Raw genomic sequence first — 25,100 nt, 5'->3', positions numbered from 1 at the left:
ATGTTAGGAGAAAAACTATCCACCATCTATACATTATTTTATCACTTATTTCTTCCTCATCACACTCACCATTCATATATTTGTTGATGTTCAATTTTAATTAAATGTATATATTTGTAGATCTTATATAGTGGGTTTTGATTGTAAATTATATTTAAAAAATTAATTTTATAAAAAAAATTAATGATAATAAAAAAAATAATATTTTATTATTATTTTTACTCAAAAATACATAATCTAATATGAGGTTTTTTTAATAGCAAAAACAATCTCCCAAATATGTAATTTTGCATTTACATTTACCACTGCCAATACTCGTCGGTTTGGATTGGTCAAAATCTGCAGATTCAGAATATAAAAGGGAAATTGGGCTATTTAGATCATGGGCCGAATACCACTAGTAAGAGAATCCGATTTAGGTCCACCGGTATCATTGTGGACTGTGGAGCCTGAAAATAGAGCGAAGTGGTGCAATTAAGGATTGTTAGGCCCAAGATGGTAGGCCTAGCCCACATCAAAGACTTCCGTCTCGTCTTCTTTTCCAAGGTTAAAATAATATGAGACTCAAATTTAAAGAGTTGTTATTCTCCATCTTTTTAACTATTATGTTGATATCATTCTCTGATATGGTATCAAAGAATATATTATGATGAATCTTATAATATTTATTATTAAATAAATTTATTATTTATAAATTCTCTTTATCGATACATCAAACACATTGCAGAGGTAAAAATCTATCACATCAACTTATATTAAAAAAAAAATTATGGGTACTTTAACTCATTTTTTAAATATAATGGGTTCAATGTCCTACACATCAAACTTTTACTTATGTATAATTTTATGGGAAAAACGACTGACTTCTTACTTCTTGCATACATTGGAGAGAGGAAGGGGTAGAGACGGTAGAAAACTGGCCCACCTAGAAACAAACAGTGGGGGCTGGTGCCGGTAGTTTCGGGCTTTGGGCTGTATCCCTTGTTATCTGACAGCTAAGTTGCATCATTTAATGCCTTGTTAGGAATTTGACGCATCTCAATTCATAAAAAAATATTTAGTGAAAGTGAATACAAGTGTCCAACTGGTCTGAATTATTAATGATATATGGTTCAGACATTGGAGTATCATTAAACAGCATGTCAGGCTTGTCTCATTCAAGTTCCTACAAACTTCCTCATTTATTTCTTCCAAGTAAATTCCATTTGCATGCACTTCTCTCACCGGCAATCTATCATGCAGATACCGTTCACCTCTATAGGTTTACTTGATTAAGTAGATAACCACTTAAAATGAAAGATCTTTTTAAGATTAATACTTGATATACAGGTAAATCTTACTTTGAGGAGAATCATTTTGAGAGAGTCTTGTTGGCGGAATCTCTGGCAATAATTGTGCAGGTGGGGATCTTGGCATTAGGTAAAGGTTAAACTGCTTCAGGCATGCGACACAGAGCCCGTGAAGCTTACTCAGAATTCCAACTTCTAGTACACTTCAACGAAATTGACCACAGGCTCTAGTACTTACTGCCCGTGTACAAACCAACCGCACACTTCACGGAAATTTTCAATCCCAAATACAAGCCGATTTTATTTTATTTTTTAAAATTTTATATACCATACTATAAATATATCATATTAAATAACATGTGTCATATTTATCACTGTTGAATAATAATTTATTACATATTTTTTTATTATCAAATAGTAATGAATACACCACATCTTATATAATAAAATACTAGTAAAACGATAGTATGGTATATATTATTACTTTTTTTTTTTTTTTTTTTACCCCTTCCCTAGCAAACGCCAAACGCAATTCTATTAACAGGATTCCTAAGATTTCAATCTCGACCATATTGTAATAATTACATGACTTTGGAGTTAATACTTGGGTTTGTATCAATGTTATTGGATTTGTTTCAAAAGACCGCTTCGCCTTGAAGTAATATTTAAGAATGAGTAATGATTTGTATAAATTTCAAATATGTAAGTCACCGGAAGACCTAACCATAAAAAAGATGTATATTTTTTTTAGTGGGCCTCACCATTTTACAAAAAGCCTACTTGAGATTTGCAAGTACAAAATTTACAACTTGCATTGCTGATTATAAAAAGTATTTTTAAATATAAATTGGTGGCTAAATATGTCATAAAATCTATTATACTTATTTAAATAAAAAAATAAAACATTAATACATTTTATAATAATTTATACATCAATATTATAGAATAAAGAGTTATTTTTTATAATTTCAAAATACACATACAAATATTTTTCCTCAATTACAAAATTTCATATTATTAAAATTCATCAATTATATAAACAATTTTACTCATATCAACTCAATTGTATTACGACATTACCCTACTGATCAACCATAAAACATGCATTTAAAACTCCGCCGCCAGACTTGACTTTACCGAATGACACCGGAGCGTGCGTAAAAGCGCGTCGGGAGTGTAATCTCGATTCTCGAGTCTCGACATGCAGTATACAAACATCGATCTAGCCACTAGCCGGAGTAGCGGTGGCCGGAGACATATAAACCTGACTTTGTATCACGGTTTCTCCAATCTTGAACCCTGGCACCACCGTAAAACCCACGCGGAGCGCGCGACTGGCACAGACGTCGATTCCACTGCTGATTTCACCGGAGAATAACAACGATTCATCGGCCACGCATTCCATGTATACCTCGGAGAACCTACCCTTCTTTCTTACCTGAAATATGGTTACCTCTTCGTCGAGCGAGAATGCCAGGCAATGCAGAAGCCACACGCGCTTCGCCATCTCGGAAAAGGCTAAAAAGAACGCGGAGTCCGGAACACCACCGGAGTTCACGAGCTTTCGCTGATTCAAGTTACCGAACAGAGAGCATTCCATCTTTGCATGTACGAGCTGGAGGTATTTGGACCTAGTGAACATTGCAAATGAAGAGTTTGGATTGTGGGAAAGAAAATGCCTCGGATTAGCGTTCGTGAGCTTTTTGAACTTGTCGAAGAAGAGGCGATTGCGCTGTTTATCAAGAGGTACTGGTTCTTGTTGCTGTTGTTGAGGGTGATCACTTGGTGAAAAGTGAGGGAAATTGAAGCCCTCAAACATAGTAATGCAAACAAAGGATTCGAAAACGAAGAACCGATGGCTTTGTTTGGTGAAAACTGCGTCGGGCTCGATGAACTTGACAGCCGCGTCAAGATCCCAGTGCGCCGACTCCATGTCACGAATCATTAATTTCACGAAACTACGAATGGATCTTAGGGTGTGGTGGAGAAATTGGATAAAATGAGTCACATTGAGCTTCGTAAGCCGAAGAGCATCGAACATTGACAGAGACCCGCTTGAATTTAGCTTCTTTTCTAATGACTTGTTCAATGCAATGCAGTCGTCGAGCTGGTTCTTGAGCGAAGTGATGTCGGAGTCTTTGAGGTCAACCTCTGCCTCGAGTTTCTTGATGGTTATCTCGTATGTCTTCATCAAGCCCTGCTGCTCTTGAATTTCCGCGAGCATGAGAGTAACCTGGGGTGAAAGACGGAGTTCTTTTCTCAAGAAGCTGCGCTTGAGCTCGGAAATAGTTTGGAGCTCGTCGACGACGGCCTGGTCAGCGACCTGAATGGCGTCATTGTTGTAAGGATTCTGAGCCATTTGGAGCTCAGCATAAGCAGCTTTGATAGAAGTAATCTCCGCAAAAAGCTTCGCCACCAAAGCTTCCAGCACCGCTCTCCTCCGGCCTCTCGTATCGACGCCATTCTTGTCAAACTGCTGAGACTTTTTATCGGTGAAAAAATCCTCCTTGACTTTGGGCTGAGACGCGAGCATGCAAATACCATTGTTAGAAGCAATTCTTGTTGCGGTCCGAAGATTGATAACCTTTTGGAAAGTACGTGCTAACCTGCTCTTGCTGTTCAAGGCTGATTTGGGTTTCATGGTATCCATATCTTAATCAGGAGAAAATAAACAGAGTAGTAGTATACTTTTACTTGGGGCATGAAAATCTGGAGAAAATAAGGTAAAGAATATAGGGAACTTCGATGACAAGGGAAGTCATGAAAAAGATGGCTAAAGATTTTAAGTTGAAAAGGGGGTAGAAATCTTTGACTATATGATGAATATCAGATTGAAGCCGGAGATAGAGGTAGGAAAAGCAGTATATAAAAGAGCGGGAAGTGCTAATAAAGAAAGTGAAAACGATTAAAGACGAAAAGCTTAACTGTTTGTAAGTTTTTGTCTAACTAGTAGCAGTAGAAAAGGACATGAAACTCGTAGCCATGGCGGATTTGGACGTTAAGGTTTCTTCTGTAAGCGAGGCTCATTGCCATACAGAGGATGATGACCGTGGGTCCTGCTCTCTGTAAGGTGATTGATAGCTATCTAGTCGTGGACCATACCTTAATCTACAGCCATTGGGGATGCCAGAGAGATTAAAAGACTGTGTTTGGACTGTTGGACTGGCTGCATAAAGTTCTTCAATAATATTGGTGAAAAAATTATTATTATTATTATTATTTTTACAGAGAGAAATCTTTTTACCTTTCTATTTCTATCCTGTTTTTTTATTAAATAAAAGATTTATATATATACAGTTATTTTTATTTATTATTTATATATTTTATTAATATAATTGATCAAAATATTTATTTTATATTAAAAAAATTATGCATTTAATCAAATTAGTAAATTATATAAAAAATACAGAAAAATAACTGTATATAAAAAATTTTAACTTATACTTCTTATTAAAATCACTATTTATCTAAAAAATTAAGTTAATTATAGAAATATATAAATCTAATAATTTGTTCTAACACGTTGCGCGCATAGACTTTCTGGAACTAAGATAGTAAAATGTACATGCATGGCCGGCCGGGTAGTTCTGATTTTTGTTGTTTTATCCAAAAACGTCTGTATTGATGCGAAAATAACTGGACTTTGGGAATAAAAGATGGGACCTTGGAGAAAAATTAGAAAAGGGACACAGCCGAAAGAAGATGTTGACGGAAACACGATTCCTGGACTCCATTGGTGTGGGGGCATCACAACGAATCAATCAGCAGCCTAATTGCTGGCCCAAATATTTGAAAACTTTGAACATATTCATAATTAATAACATGCTTTTGCAATATTTCAACAAATGCGTGCCCACGATAACATATTTCTTGTAATTAAGAACTATAACAAGATCAGAAGTCCATGAAACAACAAAATGATTGTCATAAAGATCAGATTATACAAAATTAAATTTACAAACTGATATAATTTTATATAATATATTTAGTTATAAAGTTGCTTTTATTATAAAATGAATATAACGTAACATAACATGTGAAGTCATATCGATTTGATGAATTTACTTTTATGTAATTTCTCTATGACTATAGCACTTTTTATAAAACAATGGACTTGTATGAACTACAATTCATTAGAAGTTTCTTAAATTAATTGATCAGCAATATTGCATCCGTCTGCTGATCATGATGACTAGAAAGAGGAGCCAATTCACAAGCTTGGTTTCAACTTGTGATACAAAATAATCCCTTTAATTATGGGGTCCAATTTGGTTGGGGTACTTAAGCTTTTGCCCATGCTCCCCACAAAAACGCTGATCTAATATATGATCTTAGTCCATCTGTTATGATCTCAAGGTAATTATGGATCATAAAATGTCGTGGCAATCATTAGCAGACAATAAGACACAGAACAAAAGTTAATTATTATTAATGTTTATTTAAAAAACAGGGCCATCCCAAGCCAAAAAGCAGTTTAATTGTTGAAATCAGAAGATGTAGTGGTCTTAAACAACTTCAATACAATGTATTCAAGGATGAAATTGTTAGTCGACAATGATCTCTGTAACTTTGTTTTTAGGATCACCCAGGTAGGGCATGCGTGTAGGCATGGTTCTTATAATGATTTATTGGGCTAGCTCTTATCTATTTAATATAGTTATATATATATATATATGTTACTTTTTTAAGTGTTGGTGGATTAGGGACTCTTGGTCACGTCCGACAATCCAAATACAAAATTATGACAATGTATTAGCATGAATGGCAACATAGCATGTATTTAAATTAGTGTAGTACTTATAGGCCTTCATTAATGTCCCTCACGTCCACTACTTATTTCATCATTTGGGACCCCACACAAGATCTACTCCAAATCCCAAACGTAAATGGGAGCAAATTCAATTCCATTAGTTAACCTTTCTTCTTAGTAGCAAGCAACTTCGCTTCGAGATAAAATGTAAATTGAATAAAATATTATTAGAATATAATTTTTTAAGATAATTTTTGTTTTGAAATTTAAAAAATTAATTTATTTTTTAATATTTTATTTGAGAATTTGAAAAAATTGTAATGATTAAATAAGATGAGATGATTTGTGAAAACAAACCAGGCTACGATCCTAAGTTTTTATTCTAAATCTATGTATTATGAAAAGCTCGATTTATAAGTCGGTGTGGAATATACACACTTGATATTCTGAATGAATATACAAATTAATCTATATGTTACGTAACACTAGAATATAACGTAACATATAAAATGAATATACACACTGGAATATACGTACCAGCCAGGATTTAATTTGTAAAATATATGTATTTAAATCTTATAAGTTAAATCAAATCACAATATCAATAATGTAAATTGTGAATGGTGTCTCAATTATTTTTGGCATGCAAATTTGGATGCAAATTAGCTCGGGACCCGACATTAGGTAGACTGTTTGTTGAACGCCATTATAGGTTTTGATCACTGTTTTGTGTATTATACTCAACAGTCACACCGTATGGTATAAGCAATGATATTGAATGTTTTATCCTAAACAATGATCATCATGACCACAAAATAATCAAATCCCTTTAATTTCTCGTTGAAGGAAGTAAGGAAAAACCCTTTGCTAAGACAAGTGGTTTGCACTAATAAGCTTCATTTGTAAGAGGAGCATCGAATAAGCTTCCTTCCACGTATAAGAGATAATGAAGACAATTTCATAGCTGTATGTACGTAAGTGGCGTTTACATGAAGGAATTGTAGGTAGGAAAGGAATTAGGTATATGGAAATTAATTTTGGTAATCATGTTAAGCAGATTAGAAAGTATATTATGCTTTCCTATTAATTAACATCATTGTCCCGACCAAATACGAGTTCATGATCAGCACTTCTACTCGACACTAAAATGTTGATTTTTGGCATATATAATATTATTACAAGAAAATTGTTTATTTGCCGTAAGTTATTTTTCATAAAAATTATTATTTTTTGTCAAAATGACTCTATTCTCAACACAAATAATTATTTTTATTATAAATAAGGCGTCTTAAATTCTCATTTTTCTTCTAGTGTATATATTACAATATTTCCAATAGCTAGACTGAGTTAATTACTTCAGAGCAGAGTTGGTATCTACCATCCATATCCAGCAGCTAGTCTCCTGATTTTGAGTCCTTTCTGCTTGATTAATGTATAAGTTGCAGTACGTTATATATAAGGCAAAACCATGCATGCTCAACAGTCAACATGACTAGTAGATGTTACCAGCTGATCAAAGTCATGAAGGCGCGCATGCAGGTCTCCCCGGCCACTTCACAAACAAACAGCTGATCAAATTAAGGAAGGTTAGTTTCCCATTATATCCCCGCACGCCGCCATCCATGCTCCACCACCTAAAACACCATGCACGCTCCAGTACCAGTACCGGTACGTATAACATGATGATGAGCATGTGAGACGCCACGCGTATCGTTAATGCAGTCACATACGACAGCTAGCTCTACTTCTTCGACTTCCTCTCTTTTGCTAGCTGCAACGGCTCCATACCCTTCATCGACGTACGTGGAATGTTATGACATTATCGACGACAGTTATCACTTCAGATCGGTTTCTGTGCCCATACCCAAAAATTCATTTCCCAAATTGAATCAAAGCTAGTCTTTGTGATCTTTGCCAAAGGCTAAACAAAATTGGGACCAGGTTTTGGCGCCATTTTTTTTTAATATATATATTTCTTTTACTTTGTAGGGACCGTTTGCCTGGGTCCTCTCAACCCCACTGTATCTATCCTGATTATGTAACCAAAGAAATATTTATCTTGATTTAAAAACAAACGGTCAATTATCATACATGCTTGTCAAAATGGGAGACATGATAAAAAGAAAATCCCAAAATCCTCAATTTTATTATTCTCGAATCGTAGTTATTAAGGCCTTATTTGGATGTTGAGCTAAGTTAAAATGAATTGAATTCTTTATAAATAATAGTGAATTGAAATGGTGGAATGAGATTTGTGGAGCTCACTTAAGATGAGTTTAAATTTATTTGTATGTTAAGATATGTTTAATTACATTTACGGGAATTTGAAAATGGTTATGGGCCCACGTGTCAAGAAATATTGAATTGAAAAAAGTTGTGAATCTCACGTGTAAAAAAGTTTTAAGTTGAAATGAGTTTTAATGATTTGAGATTTGAGTAATTAAATGTTAAATTTAGCCTAAAATTAGACTCAAGTCTATATCTAAATGGGCCTAAGATGACACATTTTACGTCGCGGTACATCTAAGGAGAAACTTTTAATGGAAAAATCTATTAGCAGTCAAATTCTTGCACCCACCCCTTGGCATGCCCACACCTAATGACATGGGAGGGGGTTTAATGAAACGGTGTGGATTGGCTCCTGGTGCAAGACAAAATTGAAGACTTATTGAAATATAACGTTTATGTCTTCTCCTTCTTCTCCATTCCCCCAGAAGCTCTCCTTCGTTGAAGTCCCCACCCCCACCCCCTCAATTTATACCACGAACAGATACGCCAATCGTAGTTCTCACTCCATATGCTCCCCTCCATCTTGCGATTGAAAGCGAACCCACTCCAGCTTGTACAATCCTCAAAACCCCACTTTCAAAATCTGCAAAAGACAGAAGTTTAACAATCCTTAAACATATAATTGCAACTTGTATTATGAGTTATGCTACACTTTACTTTTACTTAGCTCCTTGAGTTTCTTTTGAAAGCCCCCAAGTTAAAAAAATGTCAAGAAGAAAAAAATCTCAAAACCCATATTTAAAAAAATGAAAAATCTAGTTACAAATATAAATATGTATTAATATATGCACTAATTTAATATGATTGGTTAAAAAGTAAATTTTATTAAAAACAGTACTAATTTAAATTTTGAATATGAAAAAATCAATACTAGTACATAGATTAATACGCGACTTTGCTTGTACGTAACAAACTCTTAAAAAAATAAGATAAAAATTGAGAATACATAATATTTTTTCTAGGTAATAAGTAAAGCATGACCTGCATATCTTTTCTGTATTGTGAGATGATTTGATTTTATTTTTTTTTTAAATTGCTGTTGGCAAAGAAAGACGTCTTTCTTTGTGGATGTTAATATCTTTTGGTTGCTGATTGACGGTTGTTAGGATGGAGAAAGAAAGACGATTTGAATCTAAGATTTGAGTGTTTGGTAGTCCAGAAAATTTAAAAGTGACATTGAATAATTCTAATAGATGTACCGAGCTATAAGCTTGTGTTGACTTGAGGTTCTACTACTAGTTAAAGATAGAAGGAGCAAGAAATTGTTATTGGTGGCGACAGAGATGTGCGGAGGCATTTGGCGAGGTGCCGTGGGAGAGACGTGCTAGAAAATCGTCGAAACAAGCTACTCAGAACTTGGTCATTGGAACAAGCTGGTTCTTCACGAGCGGGAAGCAAGTTTCTACGGTCGATTCCTGACATATTCTTTCTCAAAATTTTTGCTTTTTTTCAATTTTACAAAAACACCCTACCATGTCAGCAGGGCTGCATAAGGTGTGCACCAACTTGACCACCCGTAGCAGTTCTGATTCTTAATTAATATCTTTCACAATCCTTAACAAAAAAATGATAAATGTACCTTTTAGTCTGTAATCACAAACTCTGACTCTGCCCAGCAATGGAATTGTGAAGCCCTTTTATTGCATATTTTGAGAAAGTGCTAAATTCTTAAATTAATTCTATAAAAATAAATTTATAAATTAATTATTAATTTTAGAGATTTTAAAATCCGACATAAAATAGGGAACAATCTCACTTTATTAGGGCAGGGCATCCTTCTGAACCCCCCCAAAAAAAAAAAAAAAAAAAAAAAAAAAAAAAAAAAAAAAAAAAGGAAAGGTATCCAAAGGCAAAAGTGGGCCACGATGAAAAAGCTTGTAGTTGAGTTACCCTCCACAAAGGCACCTATCGGCTGTCAAATGTCCTGCCCTGTAGAAAGTTGCACTAAAAAAGACTGAAGAGGACCAAATAGCAATAAATTTGATGGCACCATCAGCTTTTTCTGGTGTCTCTCAAAACTGGCAGAAATGCTCTGTAAGTCCACGTACTTTGCTGTACCTGCGCCACAAACTTTTACTACGTTGTCATCTAGTTTGTAGAGTTTTGTTATGGTAAGTATAAATTACGAATAATTATATATTTACTTACTATTTATTTATTATTTTTTTAAAATTTTTTATTTTAAATTAAAAAATAATTATTAGTACAATTATATATTTTTTATTTTACTCATAAGATTCATTAAATTTAATTTATAATAAAAATAACATTATAATCTGATATACTACGTCAAATTATATTAATTTATAGATTATTTCTTGTATCTAAAATATTTTCCTTTGAATAGTTTACTTACTAAACACAACCTATTCAACCTAAGCCGATAGAGGGCAATGTGGACTGATACGAAGGAAAGGTCGTACTGTACCCCTTTGTTTTCTTACGAAATGGAGAAAATGAAGCCCAAGTTTCAATTGGATCCTTCATGTTTTGAAAGAGAGTCAAGCCCGGCCTCCAGATCAGTTGTAAGTTTTCTGCAATTGAAACAACTTTTGAAGTGGAGTGGATAAGGATAATAAAGGGATACAACTGAGAATTAACTTAAAAGAAAGAAAAAATAATTACAAGAGGGCAGGGTCCTCACGGACAATGTTGTCCAGTACTTCAAAGATCTTTGAACCAGGCAAGAATAATACGCATACAATAAAATGGATCGGCACCCGTTGTCGAGTGCATTCCATAAAAGAGGAAGCTGACACAAACCAGAAAGATGTAAAGAGAAATGACTGCGTATATGACCTTCTCCCTTTAAGGGAATCTTCTTGTCAGCATTCTGAACAACCTCTTATAGAAATGGAAGATCAAAAATTTTATGTGTAGTCATTTTTATGCACTCTATTGATATGATTAGTTATGTATTAAAAAAAATTAATGCAGTTAATTATATTAATAAAATGTATATAGAGTATATAAAAATTATTATATGTAGTATTATTCGATAAGAGAAATGTCCCGAGCAATTGCAATATTCTAAATCTCCCTCCATCTTAAACAGTGAAAAAGAACTCAACCAAACACCTGTTTCAAAATTTACACATTTCAATATAAATAATTAAAATTTTAAAATAAATAGTGATTTTACGTAATATTATAATTGTGAATTTAAACTATGAATATAATTTATCTCATTTATTAAATATTTCATGTTTATAAAAACGATGAGAATTAGAAAGATGCTCTAAAAAGAATGATTCGAGTCTCAGACTCAGACGAGCCATATTGTGTAGGCTTCCACTAAAATGAATGACAAGCCCAAAATAAGACTCCAACGCAAGAAAGGCAACGTAAGGGGTCACTCTTACGTATTCTACAGGCTACCTACACAAGAAAATGGGCCTAATTATTGGGCCCACAAAAACTCTTTTAAGACATTTTGCACATGATCCTCAATTAGCATAGAAGGTTGAGGACGCTCCTAGAAGTCTTCAACATGTGAAAGTACATCAAATTATTCAAACGGACAACAAAAGGGTAGACGAGACCTCAATAAGAAATGAAAACGTTATAAAGTAAGAGAGGCATACGCTGAGAAACTAAAAGATTCAAAAGAGCTTTAAGACGTGAAATTGTTAGCAGGTGATAGAGAGAAAGAGAGAGACGCGACTTCAAATAAAAATCTTAGCTGTACAAACAAACAAACAAAAAAAAAAACCTCATTGTCTTACATAATACTGGGTTGCGGGCCTTTACATTTGGGAGACGGGGCTGGAGTTGGGCCAAGACCCGTCTAGGTTTTTACACGTCCACCTGACTGAATATATATATTTAAAAAATATCTTCCGATGTTGTTTTGTCTAGTGTTCTATTTTAAAATATTCATCTCTAGTTACCTCTCTCTCTCACACACACACACATTTGTTTCATCTTGTTCAATCATCGTTGCAGTTTCTCTCCCTTTCGTTGTCACCCCTAGCCCTAGATATATATATCTCTCTAGAAGCTCTTTTTCTCATCGTGGAAGGTGGGTGGACAACCTTGGGAGCCAATCCACCCCCTGGCATCTGAATGGGGTGCACTCATCCATGAGAGCAGAACCAGTGCCCGAGGGCGCAACTTGCCACCAATGCAGGGACGGGGTTGAGGGCTACATGCCCTGAAGGTGTGGTTAGCACCCCTAGTCATACACTCGGCCGTTTTCATATGAGTCATGGTGCACAGTTTAGGTCTAATTGCAACAATGTAGAGCCAATGGTTATTGCACAAGTGTGATTGAATTGGTGGCGTGGTAACATACCTAAGGTCATAAACATGTTAGGTTTGAAAAAACAACGTTGTAAAATTGGTTAAATTGATTTGAGGGTGGAAGAAGGTAAAATAAAAAAGAGTCTAATTGCTAGCAAAATAAAAATGCATCATCTTATTACTTAGTGCCTTAGAATTAAAGTCACTTACATAATCATTACTTTTTAATGATAAGATGAGTATTGGGCATTTATATATCTGCTAGTAATTATTTGTAAAGATTTATATATCTAGTAATTACTTTTTAATGTTCTTAAGGTGTTTAGTTTTATATATATAAAAAAGCTTGATTTATAAAAATAATTAACAAAATAAAATTTACAAATTTATAATCTCTCTCCTTCCCCCCCCCCCCCATTTTCCCAACCTAACATAAATTTTGTATATATTATTATTAAAAAATTATTTGTTTTCAAATCTAAAACATCAAAGACAAATAAAATTAAAATGAATTTAAATAAATTTTAACATTTACTCGATAATTTTAAATTTTAAAATTATGCAATAATAAGTTTTTTTAATAGCCGTTTTCTTATTTTTGATGCTATTTTAGTGGTAGAATAGATTGTAGCAAGTTTGTTCATCTTTGTAATTGGGTTGGCTTGGTTTTGGAGCTTAGAAAAAATAGAAGGAAAAAAAATAAATAAAAAAAATAAAAATAAAAATAAAAATTTCGGGTTGAGTTGGTCGAATCGGTTGGATTATGAGGTTAAATGCATATATATTATTGACCTAAACTTTAAATTCGTAAATTTAAATTTTTTACGTTAACATTTTGACATGATATTATCATTAATTATTATTATTTTTTTTAAAAAGATAATATTAATAGACAATCTAAACAATTAAAATACCCATAGGATTTCATCCTTCCAAGGACACAAATTCCTCTCTTCCAGTTGGAGTCCAGCCCAGCAGGGAGGACATCGGTCTCCCGCAGTCTCACGTTTCGAACCCCATAAGACAGAACAAAAAGGAAGTGCCAAAGAAAATGCTGAGGCAGATATTTTAGGGAGAAAAGTTAGGGCGAGAGAGAGATAGTGAGAGATCTAAAACAGAGATCTTTCTCCTTTCTTTTCCTGAAGCCAAAGTTGTGTATTTTGGATTGGAGGGTGATGGCTGGGTACAGAGCTGAAGACGACTATGACTACCTCTTCAAGGTGGTGCTGATCGGGGATTCGGGTGTGGGCAAGTCCAACTTGCTCTCCAGGTTCACTCGTAACGAGTTCAGCCTCGAGTCCAAGTCCACCATCGGGGTCGAGTTCGCCACTCGGAGCTTAAATGTGGATGGAAAAGTTATCAAGGCCCAAATCTGGGACACCGCTGGCCAAGAAAGGTGCTGGTCTCTTTGTCTATCATTCTGGTTTTCACGATCTGGGTCTTTCTTACTTTTTCATTTGGAGTTTTTTGTGCGTTTTGGGTGCTGGAAAAATTAGTTTGATATGTTTTTGGCTTTATTGTTTTAAATGAAAATCGCAAGCTAAACAACTTTGTCGGTTGGTTGAGTAATGGTTTTAGTTTCTTTGGGTTCTAGATCTCACTGGTTGAGTAATGGGGATGCGTTTACTAGATCTCAATGGGTTTGAATTGGCTAACTTGTACCCAAACGAGTACTTTGTTGGGGATTTGACGCTGGAGATTTGTTTAGTAGATTCACTTTTCTGGCAAATAATCGAGTAGCATGGTAGATCAAACTTAGATTTGTCGTGTGCAACGGTAGATCCTGGTATCCTGAACCTTGTTATATAACATTATGTCTAACTACAATTTCTATGGAAAAAAAAAACCTGAAAATGAGACAGAAATGAAGTGCAATGTTCAAACTTGTAATGTGGGCTGGTGCTAGTTTGCTTCCTATTGGACGCGAATTTCCTTGTAAACAAAAAGGCTAGATTTCACTGTTCGGAGGTGTTGCGCTCTTCATTTCGGGGGGCTTTTTTTTGTGAAAAATGCTGAAGACTGTTCTTCGATATTCGTAATTTATAGTAGTGTATAATTTATTTGGATAGCCACTTAGAAAACTATAAATGTTTTTTTTTATATGTTATAAAACCACTAATGTCTATAACATATTTTCTCTTGATTCATAATCTTTTCTGTTCTAGTTTTTGTTCTTTCCCTTGCCTTTTTGTTTTCTTCAATTTACCTTTTTTTTTTTTTTTTATAAGTTGTTTTCTTCAATTTACCTGATGCTGTGCATTGTTAATAGTGTACGTTAACTTTACTCATCCCGTCTCTATGAAGTTACTTCCAATTTATCAAGAACTTCTTCGTTTTCTTCTACCCTATCATTAATAGGTTGGGTGGCTTGTAGCTATTTATGTTAAAGGCATTAACCCTTTGAATGCCGTGGGCATGGTCCTGATTTACCATTTATTTAAAAAAAAAAAAAAACCATGTCTAGGCTGATATTTTCTTGATAATCTTCGTGTATATACATACATATATATATGTTGTCACCATTTATCAATGGCATGGTACTCTTGAAGCACTTCTCTAGATCTTTTTGGCCTACTATTTTGGTCCGCTTGCTCCTCTCTCTTTCTCTCTCTCTCTGGGTATGAACACACATACATATAATGGTCCTGTTTCCTCATGTCCATGGGTTTGGTCCGATTCCTTATATTGTACTCCAAAAGTGTATGTTCTTCGCGACATATGGTAATACTTTTGTTTCCAATACTCTCATCACCTTTATATGCATCCCTGCGTCATTGCCCTTGAATTTTGGGAATTGGTTTGTATCTTTTTCCTCTCCAGTTATTGGAAAGTTGAATCTCCCATCTATATTCCTTTACAATTTCCTCTTTTTATCCCCATCTTTCCTGTAATGAGCTATTTGTGTGGCATTTCAGTTTAATTTTACTCTACACTAACCCAGAATTTGGAAAGCAATTTCTTAGCTCTCTCTCTCTCTCTCTCTCTCTCTCTCTCTCTCTCTCTCTCTCTCTCTCTCTCTCTCTCTCTCTCTCAGGCATATGTGTTTTTACATGGTCATAGTGGTTTTTCTACATTTGTAAGATAATATAGTCGGATAATGGTGGGGTATTGGTGGTGTAGTTATTTCTTTGATACACTTTTGTTTTTAGTTACAGAGTGGTGATAGTCAGATAATAGTAGGGAAACAGTTACTTGACCAGACAGTTATGGAATGGAGGTGATCAATGATTTATAACATATATTAGATTATGTTAATTTTTCTAGCGAAAATCCATATGTTGGTTAAAATTATTAGATTTAGTTTGATGCCCTCTAATTTTGGGTACAGGCACTACTGGAAAGAAATTTTGACCTAAGTTCAATGCTCCCTTTTTAGAAAAGTATATGTTCCTTATTTGTGCATATCAGTGCATCTTTTTCACAATATCTGTATCATGAGCATGAAGAGATGCACCAGTTGCAGTTGTGCAAGACTATGCAAGTGTTCTATACGTTATTTCAACAAAATACTGTAGTGTCAGGTAAAAATGGTAGTTTTACCTTCTGGCCTGAAATACCGCTGTTGGAGTAGGTCTAGTTTCCCTTGTTTTATTTTCAATGGCACCCATGATTTTGTAATGTACTTTTTATGGCTTAGTTGCTATTTTTGGAGCATGATATACGTTATTTCAGTACTTGTACTATAGTGTCACAGTAAAAATGGTATTTTCGCCTTACATCCTGAAATGCCACTGATGGAGTGCTCATTTTCTCTTTGCTTGAACCTATGATTTGAAATGTCCTTTGAATGTCTTAGTTGATCTTTTAGGAGCATGGTAATGATTTTTACCTATATAAAAAAAAAAAAAAAAAAAAAAATTGTGATAAAGTTTTATAGTCCTAGCTTTGAAGGTTTTTATTGCAGTTGCTTTGTCTGCCCAAATCCTTTTAATTGCCTGACCTTGTTTTATATTGAGTTTTAGGTACCGGGCCATAACCAGTGCTTACTACCGTGGAGCAGTTGGCGCACTGCTTGTTTATGATGTCACTAGGCATTCCACATTTGAAAGTGTTGAGAGATGGTTGAGGGAGTTGAGAGATCACACAGATCCAAACATTGTGGTCATGCTCATTGGTAACAAATCGGATCTTCGTCACCTTGTGGCAGTCTCAACTGAGGATGGGAAATCTTTTGCCGAAAGGGAGGCCCTCTTTTTTATGGAAACTTCTGCTCTAGAAGCAACCAACGTGGACCAAGCATTTGCCGAAGTTCTAACTCAGATATACCATATCGTAAGCAAGAAGGCCATAGAGACTGGAGATGATGCAACAAATTCAGCCGTTCCTTCCAAAGGAGAGAAAATTGATGTCAGTAGAGATGTTTCTGCTGTGAAGAAAGGTGGCTGCTGTTCCACCTAGAGTTTTAATTTGTGTGGATGTGGCTGGTTTGTTTTGCTGCATCTTCTTCTACGTATACTTTGGTCGTGTAAAATTTTTTCAGATGCCTGCAGTAGGAGATAGGCCCGATATGTTTTCATTTGACTTTCAATTGGTGAAGACTGAAATTCTTTAGCTATAAACTTGTGTAGGAACTGGGTTTTATTACCTTTATTGCTTTCAACTGGGCACTGAACCGACCGATCCAAACCAAGGTAGAAATAAAAAAGCAAGCAAACAAACAAAAAGACGAAGGGCTGAACTAGATGGGCTCAAATTCGCACCGAATATTTGTTGAGATTCAATCCAAAATGAAAAGATAAATCCAAGTATTCTACATAGGACTTTTAGTGCTGTGCAATTATTTAAAAAAAAAATATTATTATTAAAAAATTAATTTTATTTCACGTGAGAATGGTATTTACTTACATTTTATAAGGAGATTGTGCGGCAATTGTAGATTCCTTATAGACCCATGATTATAAATGGGTCAGGCTTGGGTCCTTAGGCAAAAACAAGAAGAAATTTCCTGTTAGTCAAACCGCGCTGTCTAATGTTTAGTTAAAAAAAAAAAAAAATGAGAATTTAATACTAATTAACAGGTTAAGAATACGAGAATTTAATATTATTGGGTTTTGAAATCATCAGTTGGTTAAATTATTAAATAATAATAATAATAAATTTTAAATTTAATGCTATTCATGGTCCTTGCCTTACAGCAATTTCAAATCTTTTAATAAGATATCTAAGTTTCAAGTATTCTGTTTAAAAAATGTAGATAAAATTTTTATTTATATAAAAAATTCTACTTTTAATGGTAGGTTCATTTTTTTTTAATGAGAGTACGCAACACTTATATACTATGTATTTATAATTACTCAATAAGAAAAATAGTGCTACACGTACAATATTATACATATTTCCCATTCATTAAGAATTTTTTTTAATTTAAATTTTAAAATTTTTACCATCTTTAGTAGTTGACACATGTTATGTAAGTAAAATTTTAAATAAAGATAGTACTTCAAAAAAAAAAACATTTGATTTAAGGTGTGGTTTGGATAGTAAGATGAGATATTTTTAATAAAAGTTGAATAAAATATTGTTATAATATTATTTTTTAATATTATTATTATTTTAAATTTTTTTTTAAAATGAATTATTTATTATATTTTATATAAAAATTTATAAAAATTGTAATAATAAGATAAAATACTTTTACTATCTAAACGGGGTCTAAATGGGTTAACAGATTATGGTGAGCAACATTTTAGGCTATATATATATATATATATTTTAAATTCATGAACAATACTACTATTTGTTAGCTTAAAATAAATAATATTCAATGCCGAGAATTCAATATTAATATTTCTTTGCTTGGAACTGATATTGTAACTTGTGGAGAAAAAAACTACTAAAACTTAAAAACGGAGATTCGAACATATATAAAAACCCTCACGGCATCATATTGACTAACAGGAAATTTTCTATTATTTTTGCTACAGACCCAAGCCGGACCCATTATAAATATCATTTCTCTTCAAAGAAATCTCAACATGATTAAGCCATCATTGGTTCTTCATTTTAGGGCCAAAGTGGAAGAGGAAGAAGATCTCGGGCAAGCAAATCTTGGGTGGCGTTGTCTTGACCATTACTTCATGTGTCAGTTTGCGTAAAATATGAGGATTCAAGACAAGCAAAAGTCATTAAATACTCTCAAATTCAAATTATTGTATAAAATTAGTAGGGCTTATGAATTAATTAAAGCATGCTTTGTCTGACTACTTGTCATTACGAAACAAAACAAACGAGTTCATAAAATTTTTGGGGTATTGAAATATAATACACCCACCAGATGAGGTGATGAATCCCTTATCATCTCAACCACTCCCCTCCTCTATAAATATAATTTAGCTTCAAGATAAGCTAAACTATTTTATTTTATTTTATTTTATTTTTTGAATAAAACAGTTTAATGTATATGGGCGGCTACCACATTTTTTATTTTTACATTGTTTTCGAGTAAGTAACTTAAGATAGATATACGTATAATAAAAATAATTTTATAATTTGATGTATCATATTAAACTATGTGAGAGTTTTAAGAACGATCCAAAACATTAAACATATATATTTCTCGTTCAATAGATATTAATTTCACTTGTGTTTGGATGTGATTTAAGTTTATTTATGACAAAAAAATTATTTTATCATCAAAACGATGTATATGACGTACCATTTACATAAATTATTTAATAAGATTTTATTTAAAAGATTCAAATTTTAAAATTTATTTTTTAAATTATATTATATTAGGTAAGTATTTTACTATCTACACCGACAAAATAAATGCAAATATTTTCATCTAAATTGCAGGCGATTGGAACTATCTGCAATTTAGATCGGAAATTAAAAAAATTGAATATGACAAAATTATGTTCAACCAGATATTAGAAAACGAATTTTTAATATACCGAATAATGATATAAATACAAACTTTTATATAATTAATCTATATGAGCCTGTCATATAATCATAAAATAATAATATTTGGGGGTACAGATCTAAAACTATTATTTTAAAATTATATGACAGGATCATTTGACTAATTCCTTAATTACATAAAAGTCTTGTCTCTATCAATTTCACTTATTTTAATTATTCGTTCTTTTACGATGCTGAAATCAATAATGCAAAACGAAAAATAAATAATACTTGGTGTCTTCTGCCGCACGATACGCACGCAGTTGACAAACTGGGGGCGGGTGGGAGGGAGAGAGCTGGGCTCACACACGTGTCAGCAGATCTCCACTCCTGGTCCCACGCCCCGGAACACGACGGAGCACTCCGGCAACTCCCCCAGGTCGGCGTACAGAGACTCGTCCTCCTCCCTCATCGTGAATAGCATCGCCATGTCCGCGTCTGCACCACTCCTCTCCGCAAAAATGGGGCTCTCCAGCACCGTCGACGTCGTTGTCTCCATGTCACCGAACCACCTGAACTCGTCGCTCGCCATCAGTGACTCGTCCCCTAGACCCGCGAACTTCTCCTCCGGCGCAGCTTCCTGTTCGGGCTTTATCTTGACGGTTCCGGGCTTCTCGGGTTTGGACGAAGCTGAGTGGTGGTTCCTCGATGCCGGCCAGGGATGGTTGTGCTCACAGGAGTAGGTGACAACTAGCATCGTCGGGTCCAAACGGTTCCTCTCTACTTGTTTTCTCGCCGGGCAGCCCTTTGAGCTGCTGCACCTGTAGTAACCTCTGCCACACCGAACCATACCATGTTCGATTAATCTCTAGTTCTTCCGCAGCAAACCAATGTGTGTCTAATTGTGTCCATACGTATATTTATATATATATATATACATGAACGAAGAAGAAAACATCAGATTCAGTACTGCGGTTACCTGGGATAGGGAGATCCTTTGATGGGTTTCTGACCATACTTCCTCCAAGCCCAAGAATCATAGGGCGGAGTACTACTCTCGCCTTTAAGCCGGGACCCTTCTACGTCCTTGATCGGCACCGACACCACTCGTTTATGTATGTCTCGCCTACTGCAACAAAATTCGGCCATTACGTTCTCTGTTAGGCTAAAAAATATAAACCTTCCCAAAAAAAAATATTAGACCCTTTTTTTTCTGCCATTTGTTTTGTATTCTTGCGAATTATGCAGTGTGAGGAAGAAACAAAGGTTTCATCTGGTGCATGTGATGATTCAGATCACGTGAATCACGAAACTGATGATTGGGAATGTAGAATAAGGCTGACCTTTTTCTTGGGGACGAAGCGGAAGTGTTCTTCATGTCGTTAAAGATGGTGGAAGGAGGGGACGCATCACCATTTTCGGGGATGGTGTCAATATTCTCTTCTAGCTCCTCAGTAGAAGTACTGATCATAAACTGGTTGTTGACGAACTGGCCGTCCATATATATCCGAGTTTACGATATATAAATAAACTGGATTAATAGCTCTGTATTAATTTTACTGTTTTGAGTATTCCTGGTGATATTTTCAGGACATACACAGTTGCTGACGGAGAGAGAGAAGAGAGAGAGAGAGATGGCAAGGAAGACTGAAGAGATTAGGCTAGGGAAGGCTGTGTGAAAGAAAGGGCGCATCTTTAAAATTGGGCCGGCATGTTGGCTTTGCATGGTGTTTTTTTATTGCAGGTCGACGTGCAAACCAATGTGGTATTGTCAGTTTGGATAAAGAAATGGAATGCAAATATTTTATTTAAGAAATAAAATGTAAATATTTTAAATAAAAGTTAAAAATTAAATAAAATATTATTTTTTAATATAATTATTATTTTAAAATTTAAAAAAATTAAATTATTATAAAAATTTAATAAAATTATAATAATTAAATAAAATGAGATAAAATATGTCTATCCAAACAGGGTCTCGATTCATTATCTTCGTATCGCGATTCGATAGCAACCTTAATTTAATGGTTTTGGGATAAACCTGATCAGTGTTTAGTCTTCCAATAGAATTATGATCTCAAAACACAAGAATAATATTAACAGGCATGGAAAACGCGTGCGTACTTTTTATTCTCGCAGTTTCATGCATGCCATAATTATTAGCAACAAATTAAATGGTCGTAATTGGGATGAAGGAAAGGATTCGGATCAAAGTAATACATCTTTTGTCTACATACAATGCAATGGTCGACAATTTTTTTTTTTTTTGGGTTATCATGCTAAATATATAAAAATTTTATACTGCAAAATATACATACACACATATATACATACACATATATAATATTAAGTCGGAGTAACGTATAAAACACGTTTATCTAGTTGGGTGAAATAACGTTTTTAACAAAATAATATGATTTTTTATAAAAAATTAATTAATGCACAAAGTTGAATTACATATTTGTGAAGTCTGTGTTGCAATGCTCTCAAAATATGGTAAATGTTCCTACATGATATGAATTTAATACTTATGTATGATCAATAAAAAAGTAAAGAATATAAATACAAAAAACTCAAAACATGATAAATTAATACAAATTATGGATAGTGATATCAAATTATCTTCCACATTTTTCTGTTATTTTTGAACAAAATATATAAAAGAGAGATACCAACTGATTTTAAAATCAAAAGTACATGATCAACTTCTCTTAATCATTACATTTACAAATTAAGATCCCAAAAAGTCAACATCTACAAATAAAAAGTACTTTGAGAGACATATTATATATATATATATATATGTTAGTACGAATAAACTATATTCAAAATTGTATCCATCATGAAAGTAAATAATACTACAGAAATTAGATAGATTGTGAGAATTAGTTATGGATTTAAGCTTGATTAAAATGATAATAAATTATAAACGAAAATGTAATTTTGAAATGAGAAAATAAAAAAACAAATGTACATATATGACTGGTAATTATAATAAACATATATCTAAGGAACAAAAATCATACATTGAATGTTATCTCTCTCAACATTTATGTCTTCATTCTATATGCCGATTACATTCACACGTATTTAAACAAACGGTGTTAACTTTAACGGAAAAATAAGAAAAACCGTTAAAACAATATTTTCCGTTTCATATACACTTTTTATATATAGAAGACTAGTAGTTGGGCAACATCCAAAGGACATTCGCCCAGTGTGTCGAAATATTATTTTTATTAAGAAATTTTTTTTGATTAATAATGTAATGCTTTTAGAAAAAATATATATATAATTTCTAACATTAAATAGTAAGATAGACTTAAATCGATTTTAAAGTATTTAGAATTAAAATCTTATTATTTACTACTGCATGTTCTCTTGAGTACGGCTGGAAACAACAAATATATGAAAAAAATAAAAAATAAATTTTAAACCAAAACTATACAGCACAGGACACAAACCGTTAACAGTAAAACAATGGGCAGAACAAGTTTTCTTAGTTTAATAAAGCGATTATTTTTAAAAAGAGATATAATTTTATAAAGAAATAAAATACTAAGGTTTTTATAAGATATTATTATTTGATTTTAATGTTTCATAATGAATTTAAATTGATAAATAAATAATATTTTATTGAAATAATTGTATTCATAAATGTAGTTGGTAAATAGATTTAAACTTAATTATTTTACATTTCTCTTTGTTTATATAAGAATGAATAGAATTTTTAAATCAAATATATAAATATATAACTTTACATATAAATTATAATTTATATAAAATATCACATATATATAATAGAATATATATTTATATAATTTATATAGATATATATAATGGAATATATATATATATATATATCTAATATACCTCATAAATAAATGATCATCAATACTTGGGTTCTAGGATCGATGCATGCTTATAAATTTAATAATTATGAGTTTATTCATAAGTGATTGGGGAGAGATTAAAAAAATAAGAACTTTTAAGAAGAGAGAGAGTCACTTTAATTTATTTATACAACTAATTACGGTATTAATTTTAACGGTAAAATAATAAAAACTATTAAACTAATAAAATTATGTTTGATACTCATTATATATATATAAAGATAATGGATATATATATATCAAAACCAAATTCAAAAGTACTCCTTAATTATCTGACAAAATAAACTAATAAACCAAAAATAATAATAAATTGAAGTTCTCTCGCTTCAATAAGCTGGCCTGGTGCATGAACAGCCACTTCGATCGGGTTCACATGCTCTTTTCAATTGCGGTACAGTGCAATGCGATCAATCTAGCTACTTTATTTATTTGTTAATTAATGGCATTTTTATATTACCTGATGATGTCATCAACTTCGTCTCTATTGTTTCCTTCTTCCAATTGCAGTACTTAACCTCCCATGCAACTTACCCTATCTTTTCTTTATTAATAAGAAAAGTCAAACGAATCTTCTCTAATTAATACTTATCGTGTAAGCTATTATTATTTCATGAAGATGTTTTAAAATTGTTGTCTAATGTATAACCTAAGTTGCATCAGAGACAGACACAATAAATATAAAGATGTGGTATTATCTGTTTATTAATTTATCTATCTCATTTCATTAGCATGAAAATTTTGCAAGAAATTCTGAAAAATCTATTTTTTGTTTTGTTTTTGGATCTCAAAATCATATATATTTGCAGTCACAATTCAGGCGAAGTTTTTCAAAATAGAATTCGGAAGAGTATATCATGTCTAGCTTACCTTAGAAGAATTCAGTAAATTGGGAGGAAAATATAAGACCAAATTAAAAGGTAGGAGAATCATGATCCTCGATCAGCAAAATAGGAACAGAAAAATCCTAGCTATGATCAATATCTAGATCAAGTACTGTCTACTCTAGCTAATGACTATACACATAATAATGGTCAAATATTGATCTAGACGTTAATCTTGGTCAGAATAATGGTTTTGTTTGGGGGGGGGGGGGGGGGGGGGGGCGCCGGCCGGCTAACTTGTTCATGATGTGGTTCCACATCGACAGGATTATATTATTTTTAATTTATTTTATAATAGTCAGTACGTAAACATACTATATTTTAAGTGGGATTCATTAATATATTTATAATAATATTTTATGAGTAATGCTACATATAATTATTTTTACGTATTTTTTATACACTCAATTGATATGATTAATTAGATTAATTTTTTTAATACACAACTAATCATATCACTGAAATATATAAAAAAATTTATAAAAATAACTACACATAAAATTTTTATTGAAAATTAGACGATAGCCCTCGAAATTTAAATACAATTTTTTATTTTTATTTTTACCTATTCGGAGTTATCTTTTCATGAATAGTTTGATTTCCTGTTAGATTATTTATTGTTAACCATCTCTGACTTCCTTAACCCGCGGCATCTTTTAATGTCCTAAGTACCACCTATTAACGCTCTATTTGTCTTCCTTCTTTTTCGGTTTTGTACGTTAATGTTCTTGCGTCCTGTCTGTAATTGTTTTTCTTTTTTGTTTACTCTTTTGTCAAATCTCCTTCAAACTGATCTCTCAACTACATTTTCAAGGAACAGAAACTTCCTCTTGGCTTCCTCTCCACATTTTTATTATCTTTTGGAACTCTTTCCTTAGTGCCCACATTACTTTTTCTATACGCTGGCATGCAT

General features: G+C 33.0%; 3 protein-coding genes across 4 annotated transcripts; 1 reads left to right on the top strand and 2 right to left on the bottom strand.

The window, feature by feature from the left end:
- Positions 1–2,227: 2,227 nt before the first annotated feature.
- Positions 2,228–4,385, bottom strand: LOC122278919 (protein GRAVITROPIC IN THE LIGHT 1-like). The gene has a single exon (XM_043089128.1). The coding sequence runs from the start codon at positions 3,937–3,939 to the stop codon at positions 2,512–2,514; it is 1,428 nt and encodes a 475-aa protein (XP_042945062.1). The 5' UTR covers positions 3,940–4,385; the 3' UTR covers positions 2,228–2,511.
- Positions 4,386–13,500: 9,115 nt separating this feature from the next.
- Positions 13,501–17,154, top strand: LOC122279705 (ras-related protein RABA1d). The gene is made up of 2 exons (XM_043090485.1): positions 13,501–13,966; positions 16,533–17,154. Exons 1-2 carry the CDS (start codon positions 13,746–13,748, stop codon positions 16,966–16,968), a joined length of 657 nt encoding a protein of 218 aa, XP_042946419.1. The 5' UTR covers positions 13,501–13,745; the 3' UTR covers positions 16,969–17,154.
- A 2,316-nt stretch (positions 17,155–19,470) lies between these two features.
- LOC122279806 (probable WRKY transcription factor 65) lies at positions 19,471–21,102 on the bottom strand. 2 transcript variants are annotated; one of them, XM_043090644.1, is made up of 3 exons: positions 20,757–21,102; positions 20,393–20,539; positions 19,471–20,246 (listed from the first exon to the last, which is right to left on the bottom strand). In XM_043090644.1, exons 1-3 carry the CDS (start codon positions 20,912–20,914, stop codon positions 19,787–19,789), a joined length of 765 nt encoding a protein of 254 aa, XP_042946578.1. In that variant the 5' UTR covers positions 20,915–21,102; the 3' UTR covers positions 19,471–19,786. The 2 variants fall into 2 exon arrangements, with proteins under 2 accessions (XP_042946578.1, XP_042946577.1); XM_043090643.1 differs by having other exon boundaries at positions 20,393–20,542; positions 20,757–21,100.
- Positions 21,103–25,100: the final 3,998 nt, after the last annotated feature.

The sequence above is a fragment of the Carya illinoinensis genome, chromosome 10 (genome assembly GCF_018687715.1).
Source record: "Carya illinoinensis cultivar Pawnee chromosome 10, C.illinoinensisPawnee_v1, whole genome shotgun sequence".
Classification (NCBI taxonomy): Eukaryota; Viridiplantae; Streptophyta; class Magnoliopsida; order Fagales; family Juglandaceae; genus Carya; species Carya illinoinensis.
The sequence above is the reverse complement of the archived record's forward strand: the minus strand, read 5'-3'. Positions and strand labels throughout refer to the sequence as shown.